Source organism: Phasianus colchicus, chromosome 2 (assembly GCF_987193195.1).
Source record: "Phasianus colchicus chromosome 2, bPhaCol1.hap1.1, whole genome shotgun sequence".
Lineage (NCBI taxonomy): Eukaryota > Metazoa > Chordata > Aves > Galliformes > Phasianidae > Phasianus > Phasianus colchicus.
In genome coordinates this window covers 98,740,292-98,767,824 of record NC_143437.1, presented here as the reverse complement: position 1 = coordinate 98,767,824, position 27,533 = coordinate 98,740,292, and the positions used below count along the sequence as shown (strand labels likewise).

Below are 27,533 nucleotides of genomic sequence, written 5' to 3'. Positions count from 1 at the left end.
AGTACAATGGTGAACTCGTAGGTTGAGATAAGGACAGTGAAATCACCAGTTACCTGTACTAGCCAAACAGTCTAGGGTAAGATTAGTTTAATTGGAAAATGATAACAGAGTAGGGCATTGATTACTAAAAAACATCTTAATCCTTCTCTCTTCTCAGGCTGTTTCAGTCTCAGCTCTTCTACATCTTCCTCATGGCCTTGAGCAATAGTGGTCAGTTCATAATGCTTTGTCTGGTTGTATTCTGCTCCTTCCTTCTCTTTTCCTGAACTAGTGAAGAGACATATTCTCTCCCAGCTGCTGTTGTGCAGTAGTTTTTCCACTTCTTGTATCTGCGGTTCCAGATGAGGGCCACAAAGATGATCCAGAAGACTGAGTACCTCTCTTACAAAGAAAGATTGAAAGAACTGAGCTTGTTCAGCTGGGAGAAGAGAAGGATCGAGGGAGATCTTGTTGTAGCCTTCCAGTACAAAGAGCAGCTTATAAACAGGAGGGAGACTGGCTTTTTACATGGTCTGACAGTGATACGACGAGGGGGATGGCTTTTAACTAGAAGAAGAAAGATTTAGGTTAGATGTTAGGGGAAAATTCACTACTCAGAGAGTGGTGAGGCACTGGCACAGGCTGCCCAGAGAAGCTGTGTATGCCACATCCCTGGAGGCACTTGAGGCCGGGTTGGATGGGACCCTGGGCAGCCTGATCTGGTGGATGGCAGCTCTGCCTATGGCAGGGAGTTGGAACTGGATGGTCTATAAGGTTCCTTGCAACCTAAGCCATTCTGTGAACTGACTGAAGAGAAGAGACTGGTAGAAAAATCAAAGTTACCTGTATTCATATACAGTGTGTGACCTATTTCAGAAGTGAAAACAGAAGTGTAAAAAAAAAAAAAAAATAGTTGTAGGGAATATAGTCTAAAGACTATAGTAGCATATAATACAGTATGTATAAGCAATATTTGGAAAAGTTTTTTGAAAATGCTGTTTTTTAATCCAAAAATTTTAACAAGCTCATTTCCCTGAAAACAATTGCCACTCTCCCCAAGTACGAAGATAGCTTTAAGAAGTAGTTATAGTCCACTTCTTTACTGTAATACCTTGTTACTTCCTGATCAGTCAACCTGAATCTGGGAGGTTATCTATTAGTGCAGCTGTGTTGACTTCTAATGTACTGTGAGAAAACAGCCTGATTATTTCAAAGACTGTTTCTGGATTGCAGGCTTTGTGTAGAGAACTACTAATCTTTATTTTAATAGTTTAAATTTTTGAGTCCAAATATATTTTTAAACTTGCAAATACTCCTTTTTGTTTATGTGTCCTCCAGTATTTTGCTGCTGTAACTTGGAATAAGAGAGCTGAGTATCTGAGTTAACAAGTATATACTGTATACCGAAGGAAAGAAGTAATTTATTCATTCATTACCTACTATAGTACTCAATTTGTGATGCTCTAATGTTTTATGTAGAAAAATACAGGCGTGATGTTTTTTATTTTGCAAGTTTGTATGTGATGCCTCCCTTACTAATTGTCTTAATCTGGTTTTCCTACTTTCTTATTAGCAAATAACTGTACCTCTTTTTATAGGTAGGAATGTACATCCTATGTTGTTTCATGTTTGATTTTTTCTGTGTTTGGAGAATGCTATGCAAATGAAAGAAATTTGGTCCTCCCATCTACAAAAGTAGAGCAGAAGTGCTGGAAGGGCTATGTGAGACTATTGAGTAGTGTGGTGAACTGAATGGCTACACTGCCTAGTACAAATTGATGCTTAAAGTTTTACTTCAGTTGCTCTTTTTTAAAATGCATTTCTCAAACTTTAATAAGCAGTTTTAGTAGTTACATTTTAAGGCAGGTTGCTGAACACCAATTGCTTTTTCTGGGGATTACAGTTCAATATAGCATTCATATGACATAGAGTATTTTGTAATGTAATACCTTACAGGAGAATGTAGTCAGAAATCAGTTTTTTTTTTGTTACTACCCGAAGACCACAGGAAAGCTGAATCAATAGGTAATTTGTAGTAAATTTTGTTTATTACACCATGACAGTGAAAATATTTGATTCTATAGTCTGTTTTAGCTTATACAGCTAAATTGCTGTATGAAGTTGCTAGTAATTGAGATACATAAGGAACTTGTAGGCTAGTAGGCAGCTTATGTTCAATCGCAGAAGGAATGCTTGAATGCAGTATATAAGTGATGAAGTATATCAGAGTTTGACCATTATTCTTATAATTGCAGCCGAGAGGCAACAGAAAACATGGTGCATCATTTATCATCACTAGAGCAATTACAGGTAAACATGATTTGCTTTTATGTTCATGAATCTTGAGAATGATATGTGAATTGCTTGTAAAATTTGCAATTTCTGCTCCTTAGAATGTCTAGTATAATGAAAATAGAGTGGAAGATTTGTTTTCAGAAAGGTGTTTTCTGTTTAGCAGTATTGCTTTGTGTTATTTGTGTATTATTTTTGTGAACTTTCTTGCCTCTATTAGCTTAGTGGGTCAAACTAGAAAAACATGCATTTATGAAGCTTAGAAGTTCTCTTATATTTTGCAAAAAATGTTTTTTCAAGAGCTCTTGCTTTGGCTATTTGCTATTTATGGAATGAAGAGGAAAATTTACGTTGTCATCATTGCCAATTCAGCTCTTGATTTATGCAGTAATTAAGTTGCACTTTCATCTTTTGGCATTTATCTTAGAATTAATAAAAACATGTTGTTTTTTTTTTTTTCTTTGAGATTTGCCTTTACTTAAATATTCATTAACCAAGAATAGAGACTTTTTCACCAGAAACATTTTCTTTTATGGGAATGTGTGAAATTCTATGTACAGTAAGCTGGAGAATGTCTTTAAACACCCAGAGATGTAATCCCTTCCCTTCTTTTCTTTTTTTGTAGGTCCTGCATTGCTTTTGCTTCGATATATCTGGTACAGGTAGGTTTGAACATAATAGTTAGTCTTGTTATTTGGCGATTTAATGTCTTCTTGATTTTGATGGAAAATTACTTTTAATGGCAGTAAAACTGAACATTGGTTAGAATATTGTCTTCATAAACTGAAGTTGAAAACACCTTTTTCATCTGAAACCTGTCTAGAAAATGAAAGTGTATACTAGTTTGACTGACTTATCAGAAGTCTAAATAAATTTGCAGTTGGATCATTTGGATCATCCTCTTTCAAAAAGGAAAGTATTTATCCTCCCCACTCCCAACTGAGCTACTGCAAGTGGAGTTGTTGTTTTTTAAGCTTTGATGATGATTATGATGGTGTGATAGGTTTTATGTCTATTGAAGTTATAACTCAAATTTCTTTTTTCTTTTTTAAATTCATAATGATTTCTAACTGTGTGAGCAATGCTCACACCTTTACAAATTTATCTTCTGATTAAAAAGCACTTAAATGATCCTATTTCAAAGATATATGTATTGGAATAAATACAGCATCCCTGGAGAATTGCAGCTCTATGGTTATACCACTCTCTTGACGCCCTTTGCATATACCAGATACCAATTCTCTCTTTTTAGGGGCATCCTACTGTTTTTGGGAATATAAAAAGGGACATTCATTTTTCATCCCTGTGAAACAGTACTGTAGATCTAAGTTAGCAGGCAATGTGACTTTCCCTGTTTCTGGTGTTCTAGTTTATTTTGTCTTTTTATTTGTGTTAATGGGCCCCATGCCATCACACAAGCCTAGTCACAAGGATTTTCTTTACACCAGTAGTCATATTAAAAGTCTGATTTCTAGTCTTTGAAACTAGTTGCCATTTTCTTACATGTAATAAATAAGGAAAGGAAGAATTGAAAAAGGCAGGTGAACATTAAACTTAGATCAGGTTTCTTAAGACTCTTTCTGTCTGCGCAGTCTGTTCCAGTGCTTTACTTCATGGTGAATTTTTTTTTTTTTTTACCTTATATCAGCTTCAGACCTCCTCTATTTTTACTGATCGATGTTTCTTGCGCTTCTGCCATGCATCTCAATGGCTTTCCTTGGCAACCTTGTAGGTATCAGAGGGCTTTGGTAAGTCCTTTCTGAAGCCTTTTCCTCCCTGGGCTAAACAAGTACAATTCCTTCAGCCTTTCCTTATGGAGCAAGTACTTCAGTCCCTTGACCATCTTGGTTGTCCACCAGCTTATTGGTGTTCTCGTAACTTACTACTGATCATTCTGAAGATGTGGCTTTGATTCTGTTAATTCAGCTGATGATATTGTTAACCTTTGTCACTGGCAGTGTATGTTGATTATTCATACCTGTCTGCTAAAGTGTCCCGGATGGTTGATGGTTATCTTAAAGCTACATCACCTGATGTGTGTATCTCAAGTACTGTTACGTGTATGTTCTGAATAAGGCTAATATTTTTCTTTTTTTTTTTTTTTTCAGCCCTGCTAAGTTTTCTTTACCATCTGGACTGGTTCGTCTAGTTAATAAGCAGATCAACTGGCACTTAGTACTTTCAAGGTAACCAGCTTGCATACTTGTATGCTTTTCTGTTTTGGGTGGTAGTGAATGTACTGATGCTTTCCACCCTGCCCACATGGCAACAGCGCTGAGTTAATAACTAATTAAAGTAATGCTACTCTCTCCAGTTGAGAGAAATGCTGGAGGCTTTTGCAGGCAGCTTTGGGAAAAGAAAGGTCAGTCTGCTATCCAGGGGCTTTTAATGCATCTCTGATTCATGTCTGAATATTCTTTTAGCTTCGGAACTAAATAGCTTGCAGTGTGAATATGCTTCCAGCAGAAGGATTACAACTTGAGTTTCATCAGTTAGGGACTTAAAACTTGCAGGTTATGTAATAGAAATTGCTTATTTTAAAATTGGGGGAAGGGAATGCATACTGTCAAGATCCATCTGCTATTGTATGTATAGGGATGAAGTGAGAGTTCAAAGGTACAGTGGTTCTAAAGCAATTTTAGAAACAGCAGAGAAATCACTGGCTTAAAAAAAAAAAAAGCATCAGTGGATACAGAAATCATAGTTTAATAACGTGAAAGTAGCATGGAATATTTTAACTTATTTGTTATCATTAATTACTATCAGTGTAGAACAGAACAAGAGTTCTGTAAACAATACAGAACAGATGAGGATGGTGACTCCTTGAGGGAAGTGGAGATCTTTTTGATGTGCAGTATGCCAGTTCCAGTGATGAATGTAAGGTACAAAAGCCTGCTCCTAAGGAGATAACCTGACTTACTGATGTATGATGGCTGTTTATGCCAGATAAAGCAATGCATAGTTTTAGGTATTGCTGCTATAAATGGTAAGAAACATCTGATTTTGACCTTCCTTGCAGCAAGATTATAGGTTGTTATTATAACAGGACGTTATTTCTGTTTTCTTAGTGCTACTATTGAATACTGTGACAGAAATATTTCAGAGACGTGAAGGGAATTTTATTAAGATACTTCTTTGTTTAAGAGTTTGGGAAATTTGTATCTAACTGTGCAGAAATGCAGCTAAAGCTCTCATCAACATTTTGTGAGAACTGGGTTTTAACAGACTTTCATGCCTTTATTTTCCTCTTCAGCAATGGTAAACTGTTGGCAGTTGTGCAAGATCAGCGTGTAGAAATCAGGTAAGTTTAGATTGTGTTGTTTCATAACCACAATGGAGTTGTGGAGTTCTGAGACAGTGTTTCTACTGACTTGCTAACCAGAGTTTTAAGTACCTTTTTGTTCTTTTAGAATGCTGTATATGTTCTGAAATTAATTTACAGGATACTCTTAAAATATGTTATTACTTAGAAAGCAAAAGCCTTCTGTTTCTTAGTCTTGGTCACTTGTGATTTTAAAAACAAACAGTTCACACTCTCTGTCCCTCATTAGCAATGACAAAAGTTATAGATAAAAACTATCTGTATTTCCTTTTGTAGGGTGTTTTTTCTTAATTTATATATATATATTTTTAAGATGTATAAGAAAACTGTCAAGGTGTTTCAGACTACTATGCCCAATTTGTGGTCTCCTAGCCTTTGCCTTTCAATTCCCCTTTCAAGTCGTTATGTGAGAACAAAACTTCTCTTGTAAGAAGTGTGACAAGGAGATATTGTTCTACTTCTCTGTAGAATAGCTGGCTTTACCTTATATTACAAATAATATGAATTGCCATAAAGACTCGTGCTTTCCTTTTCCCTTCTGTTCCCTAACAACAAGCTTTCTTTTGCCAGTTCAAGAGCACATTTAGCTGTAGTACAGATCTTGATTGAGTGTGCTTACTTGCTTCACAAAAATCCATTTGCTAGAAGGTCAGACCTTCCATTTATATGTAAAAGAAGCAAGTGTATGAAAATTGTTCAATCAGAAGTGGAGTGAACACCATAAATGTCAACTTATAAACTACAGAATAAATCTTGTGTTTCAACTGTGTTATTATAACTATATTCTTGCTTTTTTTTTTTTTTAAGTTTTAATTATCACCTAGAGAATACTGAATAGTTAAAGAAAAAAACTTCCTGCAGCATTTCAGAACCTCAGCATTTATTTTGAACAGCATTACTACTAAATGAGAATATTATTTCTTATAGTCTGGAAGTGGGGTTTCTAAAACAGTATTGTAACTGAGACTAGCTGCCTAAGGGTTGAAGGTTACTATCTGTCTTTTGAACAAGTACTTAAGTACACGCAGGCCTTTGAATTGCACACTTGTGGTACTTTTATAGCTTTTTGTTTACTCTGGAAAATGGAGTAAGTACAGGTTTTTGTTTGTTTTTTTTTCTCTTTTTTCTTTCTTTTTTTTAATTTAATATGTAATATTAATCATAAGATGTATTCTGCAGGTCTGCAAAAGATGATTTTGGATCCACAGTTGGAATTTGCCAAGGTATAGAATACAACACTGTTACTTAATGTCATCGTTGTTGTTTATCCATGCATTGCTAAGTGGTAGTGTTGCTTTACTAACTTCTTAAAAACATTCAATAGAATCTCTTAATATTTTCAATTTTTTTATTAGCTCTGTTTCTCTCTGCACTGGTTCTCTTCATTATAGTAAACATACAGTATCTGAAATGAAATGGTAGTTAAATTAATGGATTTTGGAGGCATAGTGGATGTTGAAGGCTTGCTTGTTTGTTTTTGTTTTCCTCCTACAAGGTAAATTTGTAATGATGATGGGGATGTCCTGCCATTTTTTTATATAGATAGGGTTGTTTTTTTATTTACTTAAGTGATTTTAGTTCACTTTTTCTTTCTGATCTCTACCTCCTGACATAGCAGATGCTACTTTCCAAAGAAAGTAGATCAGTGATGATCTGTCAGGAAATGACTGTCTTTAGGCTAGAGGCTCCAAACCATAGAAGTTACTCCTTAAAACTTTTTAATGTTCACTTAAATTGGTCTTTTTAATTATTTCTAATCAAATATGAATTTTTCTACCACATGAAAAAGTGCAGTGGGGTTCAATTGGCCTGATGGATCATAGGATCATAGAACCCTTAGAGTTGGAAGAGACCCTTAAAGGTCATCTAGTCCAACTCCCCTGCAATGAACGGGGAGTGGTTTGGGTTGAAAGGAGTCCTTATAGATCTTTGAGTCCTGATACATACAGCCATGGAATAGGCTGTTTACAGTAAATTGCCATCTTCTTGTTGGTTGACCAGACTGAGTACTTGTTTTTAGGAGGTAGTATACGCAGCTAATAAAACTGTTGCAAAATTGTGGTAACAAGATCTGCTATTAGCACAAATTTTGTGGTAACTGTAGACATAATTAAACAATTTTTTTTTATCTGTTTCTCTTACGTCTTTTGTTGCTTGTAGGGTGGGAAGAAAACTGATAACAATAAAATCTTTATGAGTGTTGGTTTATGCAAGGGGGAATACATGACCAAGGTAAAGACAGTTAGCAATGGCAGGCAGTGGATTAGGTCATTAGATTGTCCACTGCGGACATTTTTGTTGTGATTCACACTGTGGCCATTGACTAGTGAAGATCAGCTGAGTGTAGATGACAGTGCTGACAAGAAACTATTTCAAGTTTTAAGAATGTTTTTCCCTTTTTTCTAGTGCCAAAAGATCCTAACCCTCAGTGGAGGCGAGTTGCGTGGAGTCACGACTGTACATTACTTGCTTATGCTGAAAGCACTGGAACAGTGAGAGTGTTTGACCTAATGGGTAGTGAGCTTTTGGTCATTTCACCGGTAAGTAGTCTTCAATTAAATTTTCATTTAGGACAACTTAAAATATGATGACCATGCATAGGTACACTACGTAATGTTTATCATATGATGGCTATGTTATAGTTAATTAACATTAAGTTGTGTAGAATGTGCAAAGTGTGTCCTTTGTGCTCTTGTACTTAGTCAGAATGTTCATTTCTTTTGGCCAGAATTGTGTTAATTACAGTGGATTTTGGAAGTATAGGTTTAGATTTAGTATAGATTTGTCTACTTAGTATGTGTGTGAATGATTAAGGTTTGTAATAGTAGATTGGAAATTGGCAGTTTATAGGCAGATTGAGTTAGAATCAAGAAAATATTGCTATTAGAGCAACATGAGATTTTTCTTTGTTTCTGCCTTCAGATGAGAGCATATAATTGCAATTGGCTTGCCTGGCAGAATGTATTTTGTGTTTTATGTATACATGAGGAGAGTATTTCAAGTATGTTTCTTTAGTATATTTCTGTATCTTTCTGGACATTATTTATAACATATTTTAAAATCAAGATTAAAGGAAGTGTAGCTCGTTGCTAATACAAATCATGAAACTTTAGCTTTGTGGATACGTTTTTATAGAAATAGTACATTTTATTTCCACAAAATAACCAAGGTGTGTGGTGTTTTTTTTTTTCTTCTTCCTTCCTCTCTCTACCTTTCTTACTCTGCATCCGTCTACATTTTTGGGAAAAGACAGCAAGTTTTCCAGGAGAACTGAGTTATGCTATTGCTGGACTGATCTTTCTAGAATACAAAGCAAGTGCTCAATGGTCAGCTGAACTACTTGTCATTAATTATCGTGGAGAATTGAGAAGTTACCTTGTAAGGTAAGTTTTGTCTTACTTTGATAACTTTAAAACAATTCTTTCACTCTGTAAAGAACATAAATCTGCATTTATATATATATTTTTTTTCTTCCCTATATTCAGTGTTGGAACAAATCAGAGCTTCCAAGAAAGTCATAGTTTCAGCTTTAGTAGCCATTATACCCATGGAATAAATACTGTCATTTACCATCCCGGTCACAGGTGAGTGTTCTGTTTGTTACCTTCCAATAACAGAAAAACGATGCAGAAAAGTGGTAAGATAAAGAATGAAGTGTGCTGCATGTATTTAAAAAGGAGAGAAGGGGTGTCTATTTTAATATTGATGTTTAATGAATTGGCAGTAACAAGTTGTTAATTGTGGATTACTGTATCTATGAAAGAAGTCCTAATAGGTGTTTATACTTTACTAAAGTAGTTGTGTAGTGTGTACAAATACTAAGGGAAATACGCTTTCTTGAATGATAGTGGCACTGAGGCATTGGAACAAGTAGCGTCCAGCATGCTTGGGAGCTCCAGAAGAATCCTTTATAGGCATGTTTAGGTTATCATGTCTGTAATACTAAAGAATATTCACTAGGATTAAGGTCTAAATAGGAATGTAATTTAAAGAGACGTTTTCTTTTTGCATGCTTTTTTAAAGCATTTTTTTCTTAACCAGTGAGGATTGTTTTTTCTTTCCTTCCCCAGCCAACCAAAAAAAACCCAAAAGCCAAAAACAAAACCAACACCAAAAAAACCAAGGCTTGACCTCAGAATCAATTTCTTTCAAGTGAACTTTTTTCTGTTAATTTGTAGTTAATTATAATACCAGTAGGAGAGAGTGAAACTATGAAGTCATGAGCTGTCTATCCCTTAATTTCAATTATTTCCAGTTTTTGGCAGATACATTCTTAATGCATGTCCTAGAGAACTCTCTCCGAAAGTCTTGCAGTATGGCTTTTTTTTAGTGAAACTGCAGTTTAGGTGTAGAGAAAACAGCAGGGAAAACATGACTGAGGTATTTTCCTTGGTAACCTGAGTCTGTTCATCTGTGTATTTTCATTCTTTGAGAACAATTGATTTCATTTATCAAATGTAGCACTTGGATTTAAGGAGAGAAAAATCAAGCTGTGTCTTTTACTGTTTGTCTCCCTTGTGCTAGCAGCATTTTTAGAGTGTCAGAAATAGCTTCAAGAGATGTTTCTGAATTTCATGTGGTTAAGAGCTGGAGTATAAGTTTTTGTTCTTTCTCTCAGAATTTGATTTTGCACTTGGACAGCCTTTTTTCCCTTTCTGACTTTGGTATTTGGAGTTGTTTTGTGATGCTTTTTCTCTGTTAGTAACATATTGGGCACAGCTACCACATCTTCGGCTGCCATTCAGTCTGCCTCTACTTTTGAACCAGAAGTTGTTGGAATAGAGCCTAGTTAGGCAAGTACTGTGGTTGAAAATATAACTACCATTTTTATATCTCCTTGTTATGTATCAAGATAAATTCAGCAACTTTTCAATTATAAGAACTTTTGTAGTACAAGAAAAATATCTAGAACTGTTAGGATTGAATCAACCAGCCCAGGGTTACATCTCTGCATTGTTTCAAACTGAAATTGGTCTTGGCTATAGAATATTAGGAGAAACCTCACTGATTTAGAAACTCATTATTCTGTGTTAAATGAGCTGTCTAACCTACCTTTAGGAAAAACTGGTTATTGACAAGAACTAATGTTTTTCCAGCTTATTACTTTAAAAGATTAATTTTGAATGTAGTTACCTCTTTCCACCTCTTATCTAGTAATACCACATAGTTGATACTCAGTATACTAAACAGAGAGTTTGATATATAGGTTGTGGAGTTCTCTTAGCACTCTGACCAGACAACAGAATCAATTCATTCTTTTCTTGTTCAGACCAAGCTTAATGGTTCCTAACATATAGAGGATGTTTCAATAGGAATTATATCGGATTCTGTAGGAAGACTTGAAACAGTAGTTCCTGAGAAGAAGCATCTTGAGTTTCACTGCTGTTGAAAAATGTTAGGTGCTCTTTAGATGCTTGAATGTTTGCATTCTCCTATAGACTAGTCTTCATCTATGACAGAATTTACAGTGCTCTTTAGTTGATAAAACGTATGTTTTGTATGTGTCTGCTTTAGTGTGAGCTCTCTGTAGTGGGAGTTCCATCACCTTGCTTATTTTGTGTATCTTAGTTTTGAGTTGAATACCTACTACGGGGTTATCTGCAATTTCTACAGAAGATTTCTTTTGTTAGAGCCTAAAATGTGTGATAGCTATGTATGATAGCTATTAAGGCTTTAGATTCAGTTGAAACTTCTGATTTTTTTTTTTTTTTTTTTTGTACCAAAATTGATGAGTGAAGAGTTGTGGAGAAGTCTCAAGGTTTTTCTTGAATGCCTTAATCGAACTTGCTGTTCTTGAGACCAATAATATGCTAGTTATCTTTAGCCTAACTTTATAAAACCCTTGAAAACAGAGTACAGTTGAGATATGTAATGGCAGACAGCTTTTTGAGACTGAAAGGCCGTTTGCTGGACTTGCTCCAATATCATGTTCTTCAGTCTGCTATACCGGAGATGTTGGATCCTAACATCTGCTAGCCAGATGGGAAGCATCATTTCTCCCAACGTACTGACAGTGATTTTCCTCATGCAGTCTAAGATGGATTAGGCCTTCTTTATTGCAAGGGCATGTTGATGGTTTGTGGTCATCTTGTTGTTTGGCAGGACTCCCCAGATACTCTTTTGGAAAGCCATCTTCTGTCTCTTCTGTTCTGTCCAGTTAACATAGGCATATGTGGCTATTCCTCCCATGGTGCAGTCCTTGTGCTTTCCTTTTTTGAATTTCCTGAGATTTCTACTGGCCCGTCTCTCCAACTTATTGAGTTCACTCTGTTCATAGCACAGTCATCTGGTGTATCAACCCCTTGCCCAGTTCTGTCATCATATATTCTCTTTGAGGGCCTTACCGAGTTAAGTGTCAGTTATTAAATTAACATTGCTTTGTAGCTCATCAGGAGTGGCCTCAGCCTCTGGCTTGTGTAGGAAACCAAGGATTTACTGTGAAAAAATAGTGTTTCATATTTTTGGTGGTGAGGAAGTTGTTGGCATAGTACTTTCTTCAGATTGGAACTAACTTAAAAAGCCCCCCCCCCCCCCCCAAAAAAAAAAAAAACCATCAAGAAAACAAAAATCAACAACCTAGAAAAACCAACCCCTCTCCCATTGCAATTTCCAGCCTTCCTGTCAAGTCTTGTTATTTTGGAGTCATCTCCTGTCTAGTCTCGAAAAAATAATTGGTAAACAAGGCCAGATCTTTGAGCCTCTCAGGAGTACTTTTCATTTTCTTTAGATGCCAGTTGTGTTATTCATCTTAATAGTTTCTGCCCCCGCTGCTGCATTTTGCTCTCTGAAAAGCTTTTTAAAATTTTAAGTACCTGCTGTGATGATGAATTTCTTTGCAGTCCTGGGAGAAGGCGTTTTGTCTCGAGGTTGTGTGTTTTGTGTGTGTCTAAACTGATATGACATCTTAATTCCAGCTGTCATTGAGTTTTGTTTATCCTAAAAGATACTTTTGAATTATAAATATGTTGCACTGTGTGTGACAGTTTTTCCAAAATTTCTTTCAAAAGATTTATCTTGATGGAGTTTTTGAGAGCTAGTTCAGGCAGTTTTGGAGCCAGTGCTGTCACTATTATTGACAATTCTTCTCTTGGTCTTTCTGCTACTGTTTGTTTCTGAGTCACCTCTGGCACTGTGCAGTCAATTGTAATTGAATTTTAGTTACTGCTTTTACTGAACTTTTTTACTGAGTGGTGTGTTGCAGTAGAAGCTGGTTCTTATAGAAGAATGTAGATGCCTGTGGATGGACAGGACTACAGATAAATTAATTTTCCAGAGAATTATGCCTGCTGCCTTTTGGTTATTAAGAACTGACAGCTTAGCTGCAGTGATCTCATGAAAGAGATGCAGATGCATGTGAAACTTTCTTCCATGATTTAATAAGAAAGAAGGAGGGTGAGGAGAGTAGGAAATTTTTAAGGAATCATTTTATATGTAATGATCTTTGTAATATTGATTTTTGCCAACATCCTTCAGAGTTGTAAAATACAACTTTGTGTTCACTGATACTAGGCTGTGTGCTCAGATGTGAGTATGCCAGTGTGTTTATTCTTGGCCAGATAAAATAGTCATGGTCAATATCATGCACAACAGGGTAGATTGAATATTTTGTCCTAAAACTTACTAGAGCTGTAAGGAGGAATTTAGGAATTTCAGGTGGTACCATGTTTCAACTGAAGGGTTTTTTTTCCTGGGTGTTTTTTTTTTTCCTTCCTTGTTTTTAGCTGAAGTTCTCCAGAAAAACTTTATCATGTCATGTTTTTGTATGAGTTGGGGGCAGTCCTTACTCTACTTGATGAGAGGCAGTGTGTCAGTCTGCAGTGGTGAAAGTGTAGGAAATGCAGGGAAGAGGGGAAACAAAGCTGTGCAGGAAAGAAATGAACGGATTAAGTGTATGACATTTAGTCTGTGAATTGTTCTCTTTTCAAAGGGCACTTTTCTTCAGTAATCAGTTTTAGTCTACCAGAAATACTCATCTCATATTGAACATGTCCATTAAATCAATACTCATTCTAGTGCCCTGAAGAGTAAGTTATAAAGAGATTTATTTAAATTGGGTGTCTTGTCATGAAATACACAGAGAGATTCTTCACTTTTGTGCCAGATACTATTCAGTTGTCTGGGCAGCTAAAATTAGATGTCTTTGTACAATAATATCAAATTACTGTTTGTTGTTTAGCAGGGCTGTAGCAGAGTTTTTTTGTTAGCGAGATGCAGCATCACTTTTTATTTCTTAATTTATTTTGAAATTGATCGAAACAGTGGACGATTGCTATATGAGCTTCAGCCACCAGGTGGTAGAATATTTCAAGAGTAACTCACACTTTGATAGAGGAGCATTCTCTCGCCTCAACTTCTGGCTTTTTCAATCCATGCCTTTTTTTTCAGATACTTTGCTTTTTGACGGCTTGTTCAATAAATTGATGCTTCCAAACAGACGTAAACCTCTGTTCTTAATTTCTTTGTCAAAGTAACCATCAGTTAAATCTAAAACTGCCTGTTAATAAAGTCAAAGGGCTTAAAGGGAAAATGCTTTGATGTGCTTTAGATCTGGAAATGTTTTCAGTGGATCTTTATAGCACCTTCTGTGCACTGAAGTTGAAGAATTTTAAATATTCTACATTAACTGGAGGAAATACATTTACATGGGATGCTCTGAAAGTAATACCTCTTTTTTTATTGTGTTAGCCTGTGACATCAGAGGCAGATGTTGTTGGTATGGCAGTAGTGGTTGAATCTTCCCACCAGTATTCCATTAATGTTTTGTTGCTGTGTGAGAGATGGCATCAGAGGGGCAGGCTGACAAAATGGCATTTGACATGGAAGTGAATATAAACCAAAGATGTGTCACTGAATTCCTCCATGTGGAATTCATTGGAAATGAAATGTAGAAAATATTGTGCCTATGGACATTCATCAATCTCGCTGAACATTTATGGAGGTCGCACAGTGAGGTGCATTTCAGGAGTGATGACAGTGGGTCACCTTCACTGATGCAGATCCTTATGAGCGTGGCATGCAAGCTCTTGCTCATCACTGACAAAAATAGCGGTGACTGTTGAAGAACAGTGTTTTGTAGCTGAGAATTTCATCTATCAGATCGTATTATTGTGCTCTTTGTTGTGGTTTTTGTGGAAATAAGTAGGAGGCATTACTTTCAGAGTGACTTATGTAACTGATAATGTGAATTTAGAAAACAAGGTTGAAATACCTCTTCCTAATGATTCTTTAACTAAAGGAGAAATAGCTTTTGTACCACTTACTACATCTCCATTTGTTCATACTTAAACTGAATGACTGGAATATTTCGTAAGCTTAAGTTGTTATTGATGTCATTCTTTCAGCGTAGCAGGGAACTGCAATTTATAACCATATATTTTATTTTAAATGGTGGGAGTTGTGCCTCATTTGGGAAAAATAAGACTGGTAATGGATGGAGATAAATAATACAAATAGCAGAAATTAATTAAAAATGAAAAAACTTGTCTGTGAATGAACATCCTGATGTTTAAATCTTGCTGGGACTATTATAATATACTGAAAGTTTGTTATTACTACAAGCAAACTGCAATAGTTCTGACTTAAAGTTAAAAAACAAACAAACGAAAACAATGGCACAACATTTATGTGGCAGTATATGAAACCAATAATACGCTTTTGTATATTTTGCAGACTTTTGCTTGTAGGAGGCTGTGAAACAGATGAAGATGGAGTATCTAAAGCAACTGCTTGTGGGATATCTGCTTGGAGAGTTCTATCAGGATCTCCCCATTATAAACAGGTTACTAGTTATGAAGATGATATTAAAACAGTAAGTGTATTTCCTCTTTTTAATTTTTTGGGGGAATGATTATTGTAATTAACAGAGGTATCTAATGTTCAGTATGCATCTTTCTGCTATTTTAAAGTTATGGTATGAATTTCTAATAATTTATCTCTTTCTCTCTAGTACATATAACTTTTTTTTCTGTGGTATGCTTTGAACTTCAAGTTTTTGATGATCTCTTTTCTGTGGTTTTCAAAAAACTCAAAAGTCAACAACAGAACAACAAAAACGCAAAACACAACAAATGTTCACTGTCAATTTTTAAAAAAATTGAAAAAGTAAATTCATTTTTATCTTTTTTTTTAATTACTTATAACAGAAGGCAGTATATCTGAGGTAAATGTTTCAGTTTATCTGATTCCTGACTTCATTTATTTCTAGTAGAAACGAATGTTTGATTTGGTAACAGCTATTATTTGCAAGTTCGCAAGGCAGTGGCACAAAGCTGTACTAGAGTAGGTTCAGACCGAATATTAGGAAAAATTTCTTTACTGTGAGATCAGCTGAACACTAGAATAGGTTTCCTAGGGAGGTGTTTGATGCCCCATCTCTGTCACTGTTCAAGAGGCATTGAACAATGGCATGCTCTAACTTTTGATTAGCCCTGAAGTGGTCAGCTATTTGGACTTGATGGTCTTTGTAGGTCCCTTCTGGCTGAACTATTCTATAAATAAATAAAGATATAGTGAAGTGAATTTACATTATACTAGGACAAATTCCAGTATTTATTGTTGTATAAATATTAGTTATTATGAAACTAATTAATCTGTTCATTGTGAATAGCTAGTGCTTTTCTGCAATATGATACATACACAGTGAAACAGGCAAAGTTATTCTTGCTTTATTTTGAAATAGACAGCCTAAGAAAGTTTAAAGAATTCTGGAAAGATGTTTTAATACTTTAGATTTGACTTATTTCTTTGGTGCATAAAACAATGTATGAGATTCATTTCTTGGTATGTTTCTGTTCTTACAGGCGCAGAGAAGAGGATTATTAAGGATTATGAATTTAAGATTTTACAGCAGACGGGGAACAGAACAGGTATTAAGGTCTAGGTTTACCGTATTCTACTAACATAATTGTCTGTTAATGACTGCCTGAGAGATGGATCTGAAAGGAGTTTTTAATTTATGCAACAAAAGAATTAATGTTTTTATGAAGCTTATAAAAAATAATAAGCTTTTAATTTTAAATGGAGTAGCTTCTCTGGATTTCTTGAAAATCCTATTAGTTCATCTGCTGAAGCTTGAATTTTGGGATTTCCAGCATGCTAGCAGGAACAAAGTCAGTGATGTAGAGCTCAGTTTTAAATACAAGCTTTCTTTCAAAGGGAAGGTGCAAAGAGCCACCCTAGTGCTTATTAATGAGTATAATAAACATAGCATCTTAGGTAGATGCTCCAAAAGAAGAGATTTGGTTTTGTCATTTTTTTTCCCAACGACATAGCTTGAGGGGAGGAAAAAAAAAAATCAAAACCCAACCTTATGCACAATTCCACTCCTTTAAGAATATTAACAGAAATCCACTTAATTTACAGGCCTACGATTTTTGTACAGCAAACCATGAATAATTAATGTAAATTTAGATAGGGAAAACAGACTCTTTTTTTACTCTATGGGAACAGATAATATGGAAAGGTTTTCCTAAACAGCTCTAAGTGTTTAAGATGAGTCAAACTTATACCATGAGGGTGCATGTGAAAATAGCAAAACTGAATCACGGAATCACAGAATGGCCAGGGTTGGAAGGAACCTCAAGGATCATGAATCTCCAACCCCCCTGTCACATGCAGGGCCACCAACCTCCCCATTTAATAGTAGATCAGGCTGCCCAGGGCCCCATCCAGTCTGGCCTTGAACACCTGTAGGGATGGGGTATCCACAACCTCTCTGGGCAGCCTGTTCCAGCACCTCACCACTCTCTCTGTAAAGAACTTCCCCCTGACGTCCAACCTAAATCTTTCCTCCCTCAACTTCAAACCATTTCCCCTTGTCCTGCAGTTATCTACCCTTTCAAAGAGTTGATTCCCCTCCTGTTTGTAGGCTCCCTACAACTAGTTTTGAACAGTTTGAACGAACTTAACAAACAAACCTTGAATATGTCTTGGATTCCCCCTTCCCTTGAGGGAGTGAGTGTTAAAGTCTCATCACACTGAAATGCTGGTGTATGCTTTCTATGCTTCTAAAACTTTGTACACAGTAGTACAGGGGCTTTCTTCTGCATACCTTCCGGGCTATCTACTCAGTATCTGCATCACCTTCTCTTGCCCCTTGTTTATGGTTTATTTGGAGCTTTTGTTTGATTCACTCCTGTTTCCAATCAGAAATAAGCTTTCCCCCTGTGATTTATTTGCGAAGAACAATCTATCTCCTGCTCTGCACTGTGTTCTCTGGTGAGAAAAATGGCTTGTATGGTGTCATATGGACTTTAGGAATAACCTTGGTAGATTTTTGAGGTTTTTAGGTGAATGGTTTAAAGAAAAAAATGGATGCTTGGTTGGATGTTGGAAACAGGTCTTTCTGAATTTCTCTCAAGGGTAGAATGGGGAGGGATTTTATTTCTCTGAAAACAAAAAAAAACAAGGCTAGTGCTGTGCTAAACTTCATCTTCACTGCATTTGCTAATAATGAATTTACAAACAAAAGCAGGGATAGTTATTACTGAATGTTTTAGTCAAATTTCTGAAATTATATTTAAATGTGGGAGATGCATTTTATATTCTTAGTAGGGAATTGGCAACAGTATTAAGATGTGACAGGCACAGCAGCTAGAGGACTACCTATATGTGAGATTTGATTCTTACTGTTGGTAACTTAAATGACAGTTTTAAAATGTGAAGTGACAATCTATTGAGCCTCTCAGTATCTCGTTCTGCAGTTCCATCAAGCTGACAAGCTGTTTACTGAGCTGACATTGCCTGCTTTGTCAAAGGATAGATTAATCTCTGTAGATATCAATGCCTGGGTTTTAAATATGAAAGTTTTAGCAACCACCCAACATCTAAATTCAAACAGCAATAGGATTGTTATTGATGACTAAGTAGATGTTTAACCCTTGCAAAAATCTGTGATCTGTAGCACTGATTGCTTAATTGAATGGGTTATATATTTTAGGCATGTTTTAAGCTTCTAAGTTCTTCATCAGTTCCTATTTCTTAGCATTCCTTGCATGCAACTGGATTTATGAAGAGAGAATTGCCTTCAGTAAGCATGCACTATTCCTTGAGAAACTAGAGCACAGATTATAGCACTCTAGGTACTTCAGAACATAATTGGAGAATGCTTAAAAATTATTTCTGTTAGGAAAATAATAATGATTTGCTTAACAAAATCTTAATTATGCCTTCCTTTTTGAGTAACAACGTACTTTACACTTGCCTTTAAGCAGAGCTCTCTATGGTTGCAAACCACTGTACAGCATGAGAGCAGTGAGTGGATTACTTGATATTGTTATTTCTATGGCATAGCTAGAAAATAAAGCAGACACAGAAATAAAAATAATATTAAAAAGCCAAAAACATTCTCAAAAGCACAGAAAAACAAATCTCAAAAATACATATTACTAAATGTGTTAGACATTAGAGACAGTAGAGAAATGAGGTTGCTAAATGCCTTCTCTAAACAGATCATTTAAGAACAGCTTTTCAGGTTTCATTTATAAATAAATTCAAATACCTGGAGTTTTGTTAGCTGTATTGTAGTGTTCTTCCTTTATAGAGATTGTTTTCACTTTTCTGTACCACAGATGTCAGTTGTCTTTTTACCTTTATTCTGACCCCCCCTCCCCTTTCTTTTTCCTGACAATATTTTGCAGGATGGAATTTTCAAGATGAATCTTTCCCCTGATGGAGCTCTTCTGGCAGCTATTCATTTCTCAGGGAAACTAACAATCTGGTCTATTCCATCTCTCAGACAACAAGGAGAATGGGACCAAACTGACCAGGTATGAATGTTTAGAAGCTAACAGGCTATTCTTTAATCCTCCATGGATTTGTTTGCTGAGGAGATAAAGAGAATTTCATTGACTTATGCTTTAACTATTAGTTAGCAATAATTTTTCTATTGAAACTTGATAACTTAAACTTGAATTCATTACATTATAGCTGGTTCTTAAAGTTTAATGAGATATATTGTTACCAGGTGGGTAACTAGTACAGGTGGACTGAGCTGCTGTTTTTAAATATGAATGGAGGCCAACATGGGGAACTTGAAATGGTTGAAACCAAACTTTTCTGTGTTCATTTTTTTCCTTCCTTCTACGAGATAACACTTGAGAATAATTTGACTGTCAGAATGGTGTCAGTACGTCACATGTTAGAGAAACTGTTTGCAAAACTAAGTTTGGGACCTTATGTTAGGAAGTGCCAGACTTGAAACAGTACATTGAAAACTTGAAAACTTGTATGTTACTGGTGTGAATTTAAGCATGGAGAATTAGAAATGAAATCATTTTCGAAGATCCCTAATAACTATGTTCTTTGAGTAAAGGCAACACTTTCTTTCAAGAAAAATATGTGTACTTGTAATTTTGAAAAGACAGACCTGAAATAATGCATGCTAGTATCTGAAATATTCTGGGTTTAGCCTGTGTTTCTTAGGAATCAAGAATTAAGGTGAAAAGCTTTTCATCTGAAGGTGTGTTATGTTATAACTTAGAAGATGTGAACTGATGTTATGTAACCAGTCAAATGGGATCTTTGGTCACTAGGTTTAGATATAATCAATTACATGCCATGTCTCTTATGCAGTGTTTATCTCAAGTTATTTTAGTGCATGTAAGTGTGTTTCTGATTAGAAAATAGTTATAAAACTGAATATTTTCTCCTTAGCACTAAACAATTGTGTTTTAGTGCATTTGTTGATATAATAAGTTGATATGTCACTATGAAATATTTGCAGTTTCTGACTTCTGCATGGTAAACGTATGCATAAAGTATTGACTCCATTCAAAATTCAAACAAATGTAGGTCATTCCTAAAGCAATACCTCCTACTTGTTTCCATGAAAACTACATAAGCTACAAAGACCACAGAAAAACTTCTTGATAGAGCAGATTCTCAGCAACAAAACATTGATTTTTCAACATAGTCTCTGCCGTTGGCTATGCATTTTTGTCAGTGATGAGCCTGCATACTGTCTTCATAATAATCTACGCCCGTGAAGGTGACCCACTAACTCTTGCCACTGCTGAAAGGCACCACCCACCACCTCACTGTGCTCACATCCACTATTTGATCTCCATAAACATCAGCATGCATTGATGAACGTCAGCAGGTGCACTTTTTTCCACATGCAGGAATTCAGTGGCACACCTTTGCTTTATATACGCTTTCGTGTCAAATGCCATTTTATCAGATTTCCCTCTGCTGCCATCTGTTACACGACAACAATATTTTTGTGGAATATTGTCAGAAAGGTTCAAACTTTACTGCCACATCACCAACATCTGCTTCTGACATTGTGGACCAACATAACAGAATCAGAGGCGTTACTTTTCAGAACATCCCTTGTAAATATATTTTCTCCACTTATCATAGAATATTTTAAATTCTTCAGTTTCATTGTGCAGTAAGTTCTGTAAGCTCCAAAGCAGAACACTTCTCAATGATACCTATAGGCAGGTTTCTATAATAAGAAAGGGGACAGCGTGGAAAAATGTCTTCAGGCTGTCCAGAGTGGTGGTGGATACTCAGTCCCTGAAGACATTTTAGGTCAGGCTGTATGGAGCTCTGATCAGCCTGGTCTAGCTGTAGGTGTCCCTGTTCATTGCAGGGGAGTGTGATGAATCTTGCAATAGATGATCTTTAAAGGTCTCTTCCAACCTATATGGTTGTATGAAATGAAGGCAGATTTTTTTTCTTTTGATATTATTATGGCAGTGAGGGTAATTGAATGGTTTCAGAAAAATTACAAAAACAAAAGCCCAGGAACTTTTGACTGTATGAAAGGTTTAAGCCAATTAAATAGCTGAGTGATAATGGTTGATTGGGTGCTGCTTTTTGTTCTGCCAGCAAGCAGGGAAACTGTTGGCTTGGAAACTTGGCAGTGTTGTATAGTTTAAGAAGGTCAATAAAGCTGGCATAGGGTCTGGACCACCAGTCTGGAAGTGGAATTGTTCAGTCTTGAGGAGGCTCAAGGGAGGCCCTACAGCTCTCTACAACTACCTGAAAGGAGGTTGCGGCAAGTTGGCCTCTTCTCCCAGGTAACTGGTGATAGGACTAGAGGGAATGGCCTCAAGGTGTGCCAGGGGAGGCCCAGATTTAATATTAGGAAGAATTTACTGTTAGAACTCGTGCTCGGGGAAGTAGTGGTGTCACTACCCTGAAGGTGTTTAAAGAAGGGGTAGATATAATTCTTAGGGTTGTGGGTTAGTGGGTAATATTGGAGGTAGGTGGACTAGGTGATCTTAGAGATCTTTTCCAACCCTAATGATTGTGAGATTCTGAATTTTGGCTACTGTCGTTATGTAGTTGGGTCTGGTTAGGCAATGCTGACTGATTGAGGAATCTAGCGGTCCTTTTATTTTTTTTTGTTCTTCTAAAGCTTTGGAGATGAGTACAATTTCATTGAAGTAAGAGTATGCTTTATTATTAGAAAGGGTTTAAATTTTTGTGGGAGTGTTTTTGCTGAAAGATGAGTGGGCCAGTGATGGAGCAGATATGCAGATTGCATGCGATACAAAGATTTGCTTGTACATTAACCCTTTCTTTTCTCTCTTTTTTATTTCTTTAGCCGGGTTATGATGAAGTCAACCCAGACTGGAAACTGTCTAGTGAAAAAAGAAAGAAAATAAAAGGTACGTGATAGAGTTGAATTATTATTTTAAATCATTGTGTTGTTAAAGCTTCTTCATGGCTAACCAGCTGACTAAGCACTGAAGTAGGGTGTTAAGCTGATCTGTTTCTAAGTGCTGTTTGGTGAAGGTGGCTTTTTTTCAGAGAGATGGGAAATGATAATATATTAAACAAACTGTTTGTGGTGAATATTTTGTTCCAATGTCCAGTTACCATACAGGTGACACAGTTTTCCTTCTCCGTTATGCTTTTTTTTTCTTGTTGGCACTTTAATATTCTTAATAACTTCATCTTGTAGGCTGTCTCGGGAGTCTTGTTCGCAGTTGTCAGTTTTTCTCGAAAGCAGTGAAGCCTTTGTTGTTTTATCAGTATAATGTTCTTGGTTAGAGAGACTTGATCAAGGATGTCCTGGGAAATATGAAAGAGATGTTTATCAGATATCTAAAATTTGTCACGTTTTATGCAAGTAAATCAGTTTATTGTAAATTCTTCTTCTAAATTATATTAAAAAGTAATCAGATTATATAAAAAATTGAGTTGCTTTCTCCCCCCTTCCTCCCCAGCATCTGTAGTTAATACAGGAATGGTTTCACTAAACCAGCAGGTGTAAAATACAAATTCAGTGAACCAAGGATGTGTATAAAATAATGAATGTTTGTTAAATTAGACCATCAGATGATAATTCTTAATAGTTGAAGCCACTTCAGTTCTTATCTGGTGTTTAAAATTGCCTTTCCTTATATGGTGCTTTCTTATTTCTTTATTTCAGATAAAGAATCCTATTACCCATTGATAGATGTAAATTGGTGGGCAGATAATTCTGTGATCCTGGCTCGTTGCTCTGGTGCATTGACTGTGTCATCAGTCAAGACATTAAAAAACTTGCTGGGGAGGTCATGTGAGTGGTTTGAGAGTTCTCCTCAGGTCACTTCAGCTCATGATGGAGGATTTCTAAGTCTGGAGGTGAGGAGTGCACATAAGCAAGTATAAGGAATGCAGTAGAAAGTGTTTTCTGTTCTATATGTTACACACATATATATTTTTATTAATAGTGAAAGTGATTCTTCCTTATCTCTAGGCAGGCAATTCTGAACCTCCTGCAATTCAGATGTCTTTATAAAAATCTTAATTGCCAAGTAACTTGGCTATTATACTTACCAAGTAATTGCCATGTGTAGATGCAAAACTTCTGGAAGCCTGAATCTGAGTTAAAGAATCTTGCTGTGGGGAAACAGTTTGTCAGCTCTCTCTTTTTTTTTTTTTATTTTTTTCTTTAACTGCTTTGTTAGTGCATTTGAAGAATATTGCAGGCATCCCTCTCATCTTGCAGAGAGAGTATGTTTAAGAGAAGCAAGGAGCAAGTTAAAGTTGGCCAACCCTTGAAAGGGATCTATTTTTTATTCACCTTTAATAGCGTTCTGGACAGGAGTAGAATATTACTTTAGTAATGAAGTAGACCAGGAGTTTTCTTCAAAAATAAGGCGGCTTACACTGGAATAGATCTTAACTTAAAAGTTAAATATTTATCAAAATAGATGAGTACATACCAAAGCTTTTTGTACGTATTTCTGGAAAGTTTTGTTATTTAAGAAATGAAATAGAGCCAGTGACTGGCATGTTACAGCCTATGGAACAACAGTTTGAAAATACATCTGCATTGAACGGAAAGACATAATTTGCTTAGCTAATAGTTGAAAACATTGTTACACTCTGCAGTAAGCTGTATAATTGTACTGAGGTTAAACATATCTCTGTAGGTCTGTACTCTCTGTAGATGTTATAGGGTTGAGTGTATCTAGTATAACAGTGGACTACTGTTAAGAGGCCTTTGCCCTTGCTTTATTAAGAAAGTGATGAAACCTCAAATTTGGAGGACAGACTCAGCCAGGGCTTGTGGACGGCATTAATCAAGCTGAGAAATAAAGGGTTTAAGAGAGAAAATGTTGATTTTGAAATTCGAAGTACTAGAAGTGGGCATGTACTTGTTTATCACGAAGATAAACTATGTAGAAACTTTTTATTTTACCCTTAAGAATTATCTTCTGTGCAGTGTGAAATAAAACTAGTTCCAAAAAGATTACGCTTGGAAAGCAGACCTGGTGATGAAGATGAGGGGGAAGATGACTCTGACTCAGATGATGAAAATTCTGCTAAGGATAGATACTTCAGCTACCTGAAGCAAGGCCTATACTTTGTGACAGAAATGGAACGATTTGCTCCTCCACGGAAACGTCCGCGTACTATTACAAAGAATTTCCGCCTCGTTAGTTTGAGGTCCACAACTCCAGAGGAACTTTACCAGAGAAAAGTGAGTATGAAAGGGAAGATTCCATCTCTGGTAATGAGCTTTAATCGAACAGAGTTTTTTTAGAGACTTGCTATATTAACACTAGGCACATATTTCTAAGGGCCTCGTGGATGGCAGTATGCAGTGTTACCTAACATAAGTTAGGTAAAAACAGCATTACATAATAAAAATAACAGGATGTTTGCTGGTCATCATGTTTCATTAGGGTCATTAGACCAGACTCATTGTGCTAATGTGAGTGTTCACAAACAGTGGATGAATGGGTGGATATATTGAATTAAGTTAATTTAGCTTATTATTATCCAGGGAATGGGTTAATTTATACCTTATATTGCTATTATATGAATGTTTTTTGAGACATGCCATACGTACAAAGTAGCCTTGTGACTCTTATCACAGAAGAGATGCTTCTTTATTTTGAAGACTACTCTAGGCAGTACTTTGTTTAGAACACTTCAGTTGTTCTAATGGTAAGCCAAAACTGTAGCTATTAGAGTTTCCAGGGGGTATGGATGGCACTGCATGCTGCCATCTACGACATCACTAATGTCGTAGTGATTGCCTAAATAATTTCTTTCTTTTTTACTGAGAAGTTTGTATTTTTGTAGAGCTTTCTATCAGATTTGAGTTAAGAGTTTTACATATTCTTATCTTACATGATGTTTACTTTCCTACCTGCACAAGCACACCGGGAGTAGTCATCCCTCTTACCTGTTTTAACACAGAGAATTAATTATTCATTGCTTAATGTTGACTTTCATTTTCACATTTGCTTTTTAGATTGATAATGAAGAATATGAGGAAGCTCTGTCTTTGGCTCAAGCATATGGCCTTGATTCTGATCTTGTGTATCAGAGGCAATGGAGGAAGTCAGCTGTTAATGTTGCTTCAATTCAAGACTATTTGGTGGGTTTGTGTGACTTTGGCAATTTTTTTTTTAAGAGTGGCTATGTAATCTTCACAGAAATCTCCATTGTGTTCTAATTTATGCAACATAAATCGGAGGCAGTTCAGAGAGTTGTCCTGTGAATGTCTATTGTTTGTCATGTGGGAGAGAGTGATCTTGTTAATTTAACTGAAGGCTTGATCCAGAGACCTTAGAACTTGGTTTTATCTGAAATTAGAAAATATCTCCAAGGAGAAATTTTCATCAATGTAGTCTCTCTGGTGTAATCTCTTCTCCACATGCAGCACTAGATTGTTTCCTGGCAAATAAATCATAACTGAAAATATATTGTATTTAAGAAATTTCCAGGTATTGTAGAAAGTTATTTGGAAAGGTTAAGTTGGTATCCATAGCAAAGGTTGAATAATGAAACTTGCATTATATTCAGCCTGTAACTGGAGCTCTGCTGCAGAATCCAACATAGTTTTTTTATTTGTTTTGGTGTGAGAGGAGATAATCCAGCAGAGAAGCATTGTCAGAGTTGCACAGCCTACTGGTGCAGTGGTGTAATATCTCCCAAGATATCAAGAGAATATATGCTGATTTTATTTTTTTCAAGTCATATATTAATTGGAAGGTCAAAATAAGCAACCCTTCTCCATGTAGTATATGATCTCAACCAAAAATCAACCAATAAATCCAATAATATTTTGTCACCTTGCTTTTTCCTTTCTGTCACAGAATCTCATAGGCATGCGAAGAAACCAGTACTGAAAATGACTTCAGTGCTGTTGTGGAATACATTGAATCTATGATACCTATATCTTTAGCTCCAAAACATTATATTTCTTATAGTATAATCAACAAAGATACTAATTAGAGAACAGAAGTAGTAATTTCTTGACTTATCAGCAACAAGACATCTGGCATTTGTACATTAGCATTGCAACAAGTCTTATCTTCATTATGTTAACTGAACGAAGTAAAATTCATGTACTGATAAACAAAACTGTAGATGACCATTTGTGGAGTATCTTTTTTTGGTTCACACTGAAAGTCATCAGATTAACTTGACATTTTCTAAGTAGTGGAAACAAATTAAGAGATTTTAACAACTCTGGTTTCATTGCTTTGGATTGAAATGGGGGTAGAGTGGCTGGAAGGCTATGTGGAAGAAAAGTGTATTGGGGTTATTAGTCAACAGCCAGCTGAATATGAGCCAACAATGAGCCCAAGTGGCCAGGAGGGCCAGTGGCATCCTGGCTTTATATAAGAAATAGTGTAGTCAGCAGAACTAGGGAGGTGATAGTTCCTATTGACTTGGAGCTGGTGAGGCTGCCCCTCAAGTACTATGATAACTGCCCAGGAAAGTGTTGGAGTTACTGTCCCTGGAAGTGTAGAAAAGTGTGGCACTGAGGGACATGGTTTGGTGGTCTGGTGTGTGTGGGTAGTTGTTGGACTAGATGATCTTGGAGGTCTTTTCCAACCTTAATGATTCTAAGATTCAATGAAACATGTAACAATGGACCTATGCTCTTTGTTCTTCGACAGAGCAAAATTAAGAAGCGTGCGTGGGTTCTTCATGAGTGTTTGGAAAGAGTTCCAGAGAATGTGGATGCTGCTAAGAAGTTGCTTCAGTATGGCTTGAAAGGCACAGACCTGGAGGCTCTTGTGGCCATAGGAAAAGGAGAAGATGGTGGCAGGTTTGGCAAGAGTGTTATCTTTTCTTTTTATTTATTTATTTTTGTCTAAATCAACTAATGAGGTAATAAGTAGTATTGAAAATATTGATATGTTAATGCAGAGCATAAGAAGAGTTGCAGTGCTGTGAATCAAAGCACTTAAAGTTGCCCACAAGCTGCCTGTTTACATTTTACAAAGTACTTTTGTACTGATCTTTCTGTTTTCTCTGGATGTCTGTTATATTTTGCATCATGGAGAACTTCCAATGTCATGATTTTTCTGCGAGGTTCTGTTTCTTCTGCCTCTCCTAGCAGCTGCTGCTGCTCCTACAAGGATGTTTTATTGTGTATCTTAGTTGTAATGATGTTTTGTTACTCATTTGAGGAAGGAAGCAGAGCAAAATACAGGGGGTCAGAAATACATGCAGAGACCATCATTGTTCAGTT

General features: G+C 36.1%; 1 protein-coding gene across 2 annotated transcripts in view; it reads left to right on the top strand.

The window, feature by feature from the left end:
- Positions 1–27,533, top strand: part of NBAS (NBAS subunit of NRZ tethering complex) — a 158,736-nt gene that overhangs the window by 1,490 nt on the left and 129,713 nt on the right. For both annotated transcript variants that reach the window (XM_031610992.2, XM_090136391.1), the window contains exons 2-17: positions 2,235–2,289; positions 2,897–2,933; positions 4,380–4,457; positions 5,525–5,572; positions 6,773–6,816; positions 8,000–8,133; positions 8,843–8,976; positions 9,079–9,177; positions 15,263–15,401; positions 16,393–16,458; positions 19,231–19,359; positions 22,149–22,212; positions 22,980–23,173; positions 24,261–24,518; positions 25,299–25,424; positions 26,956–27,107. In XM_031610992.2, the coding sequence (XP_031466852.2) occupies positions 2,235–2,289; positions 2,897–2,933; positions 4,380–4,457; positions 5,525–5,572; positions 6,773–6,816; positions 8,000–8,133; positions 8,843–8,976; positions 9,079–9,177; positions 15,263–15,401; positions 16,393–16,458; positions 19,231–19,359; positions 22,149–22,212; positions 22,980–23,173; positions 24,261–24,518; positions 25,299–25,424; positions 26,956–27,107 (1,757 nt within the window). The remainder of the gene's footprint in view (positions 1–2,234; positions 2,290–2,896; positions 2,934–4,379; positions 4,458–5,524; positions 5,573–6,772; positions 6,817–7,999; positions 8,134–8,842; positions 8,977–9,078; positions 9,178–15,262; positions 15,402–16,392; positions 16,459–19,230; positions 19,360–22,148; positions 22,213–22,979; positions 23,174–24,260; positions 24,519–25,298; positions 25,425–26,955; positions 27,108–27,533) is intronic.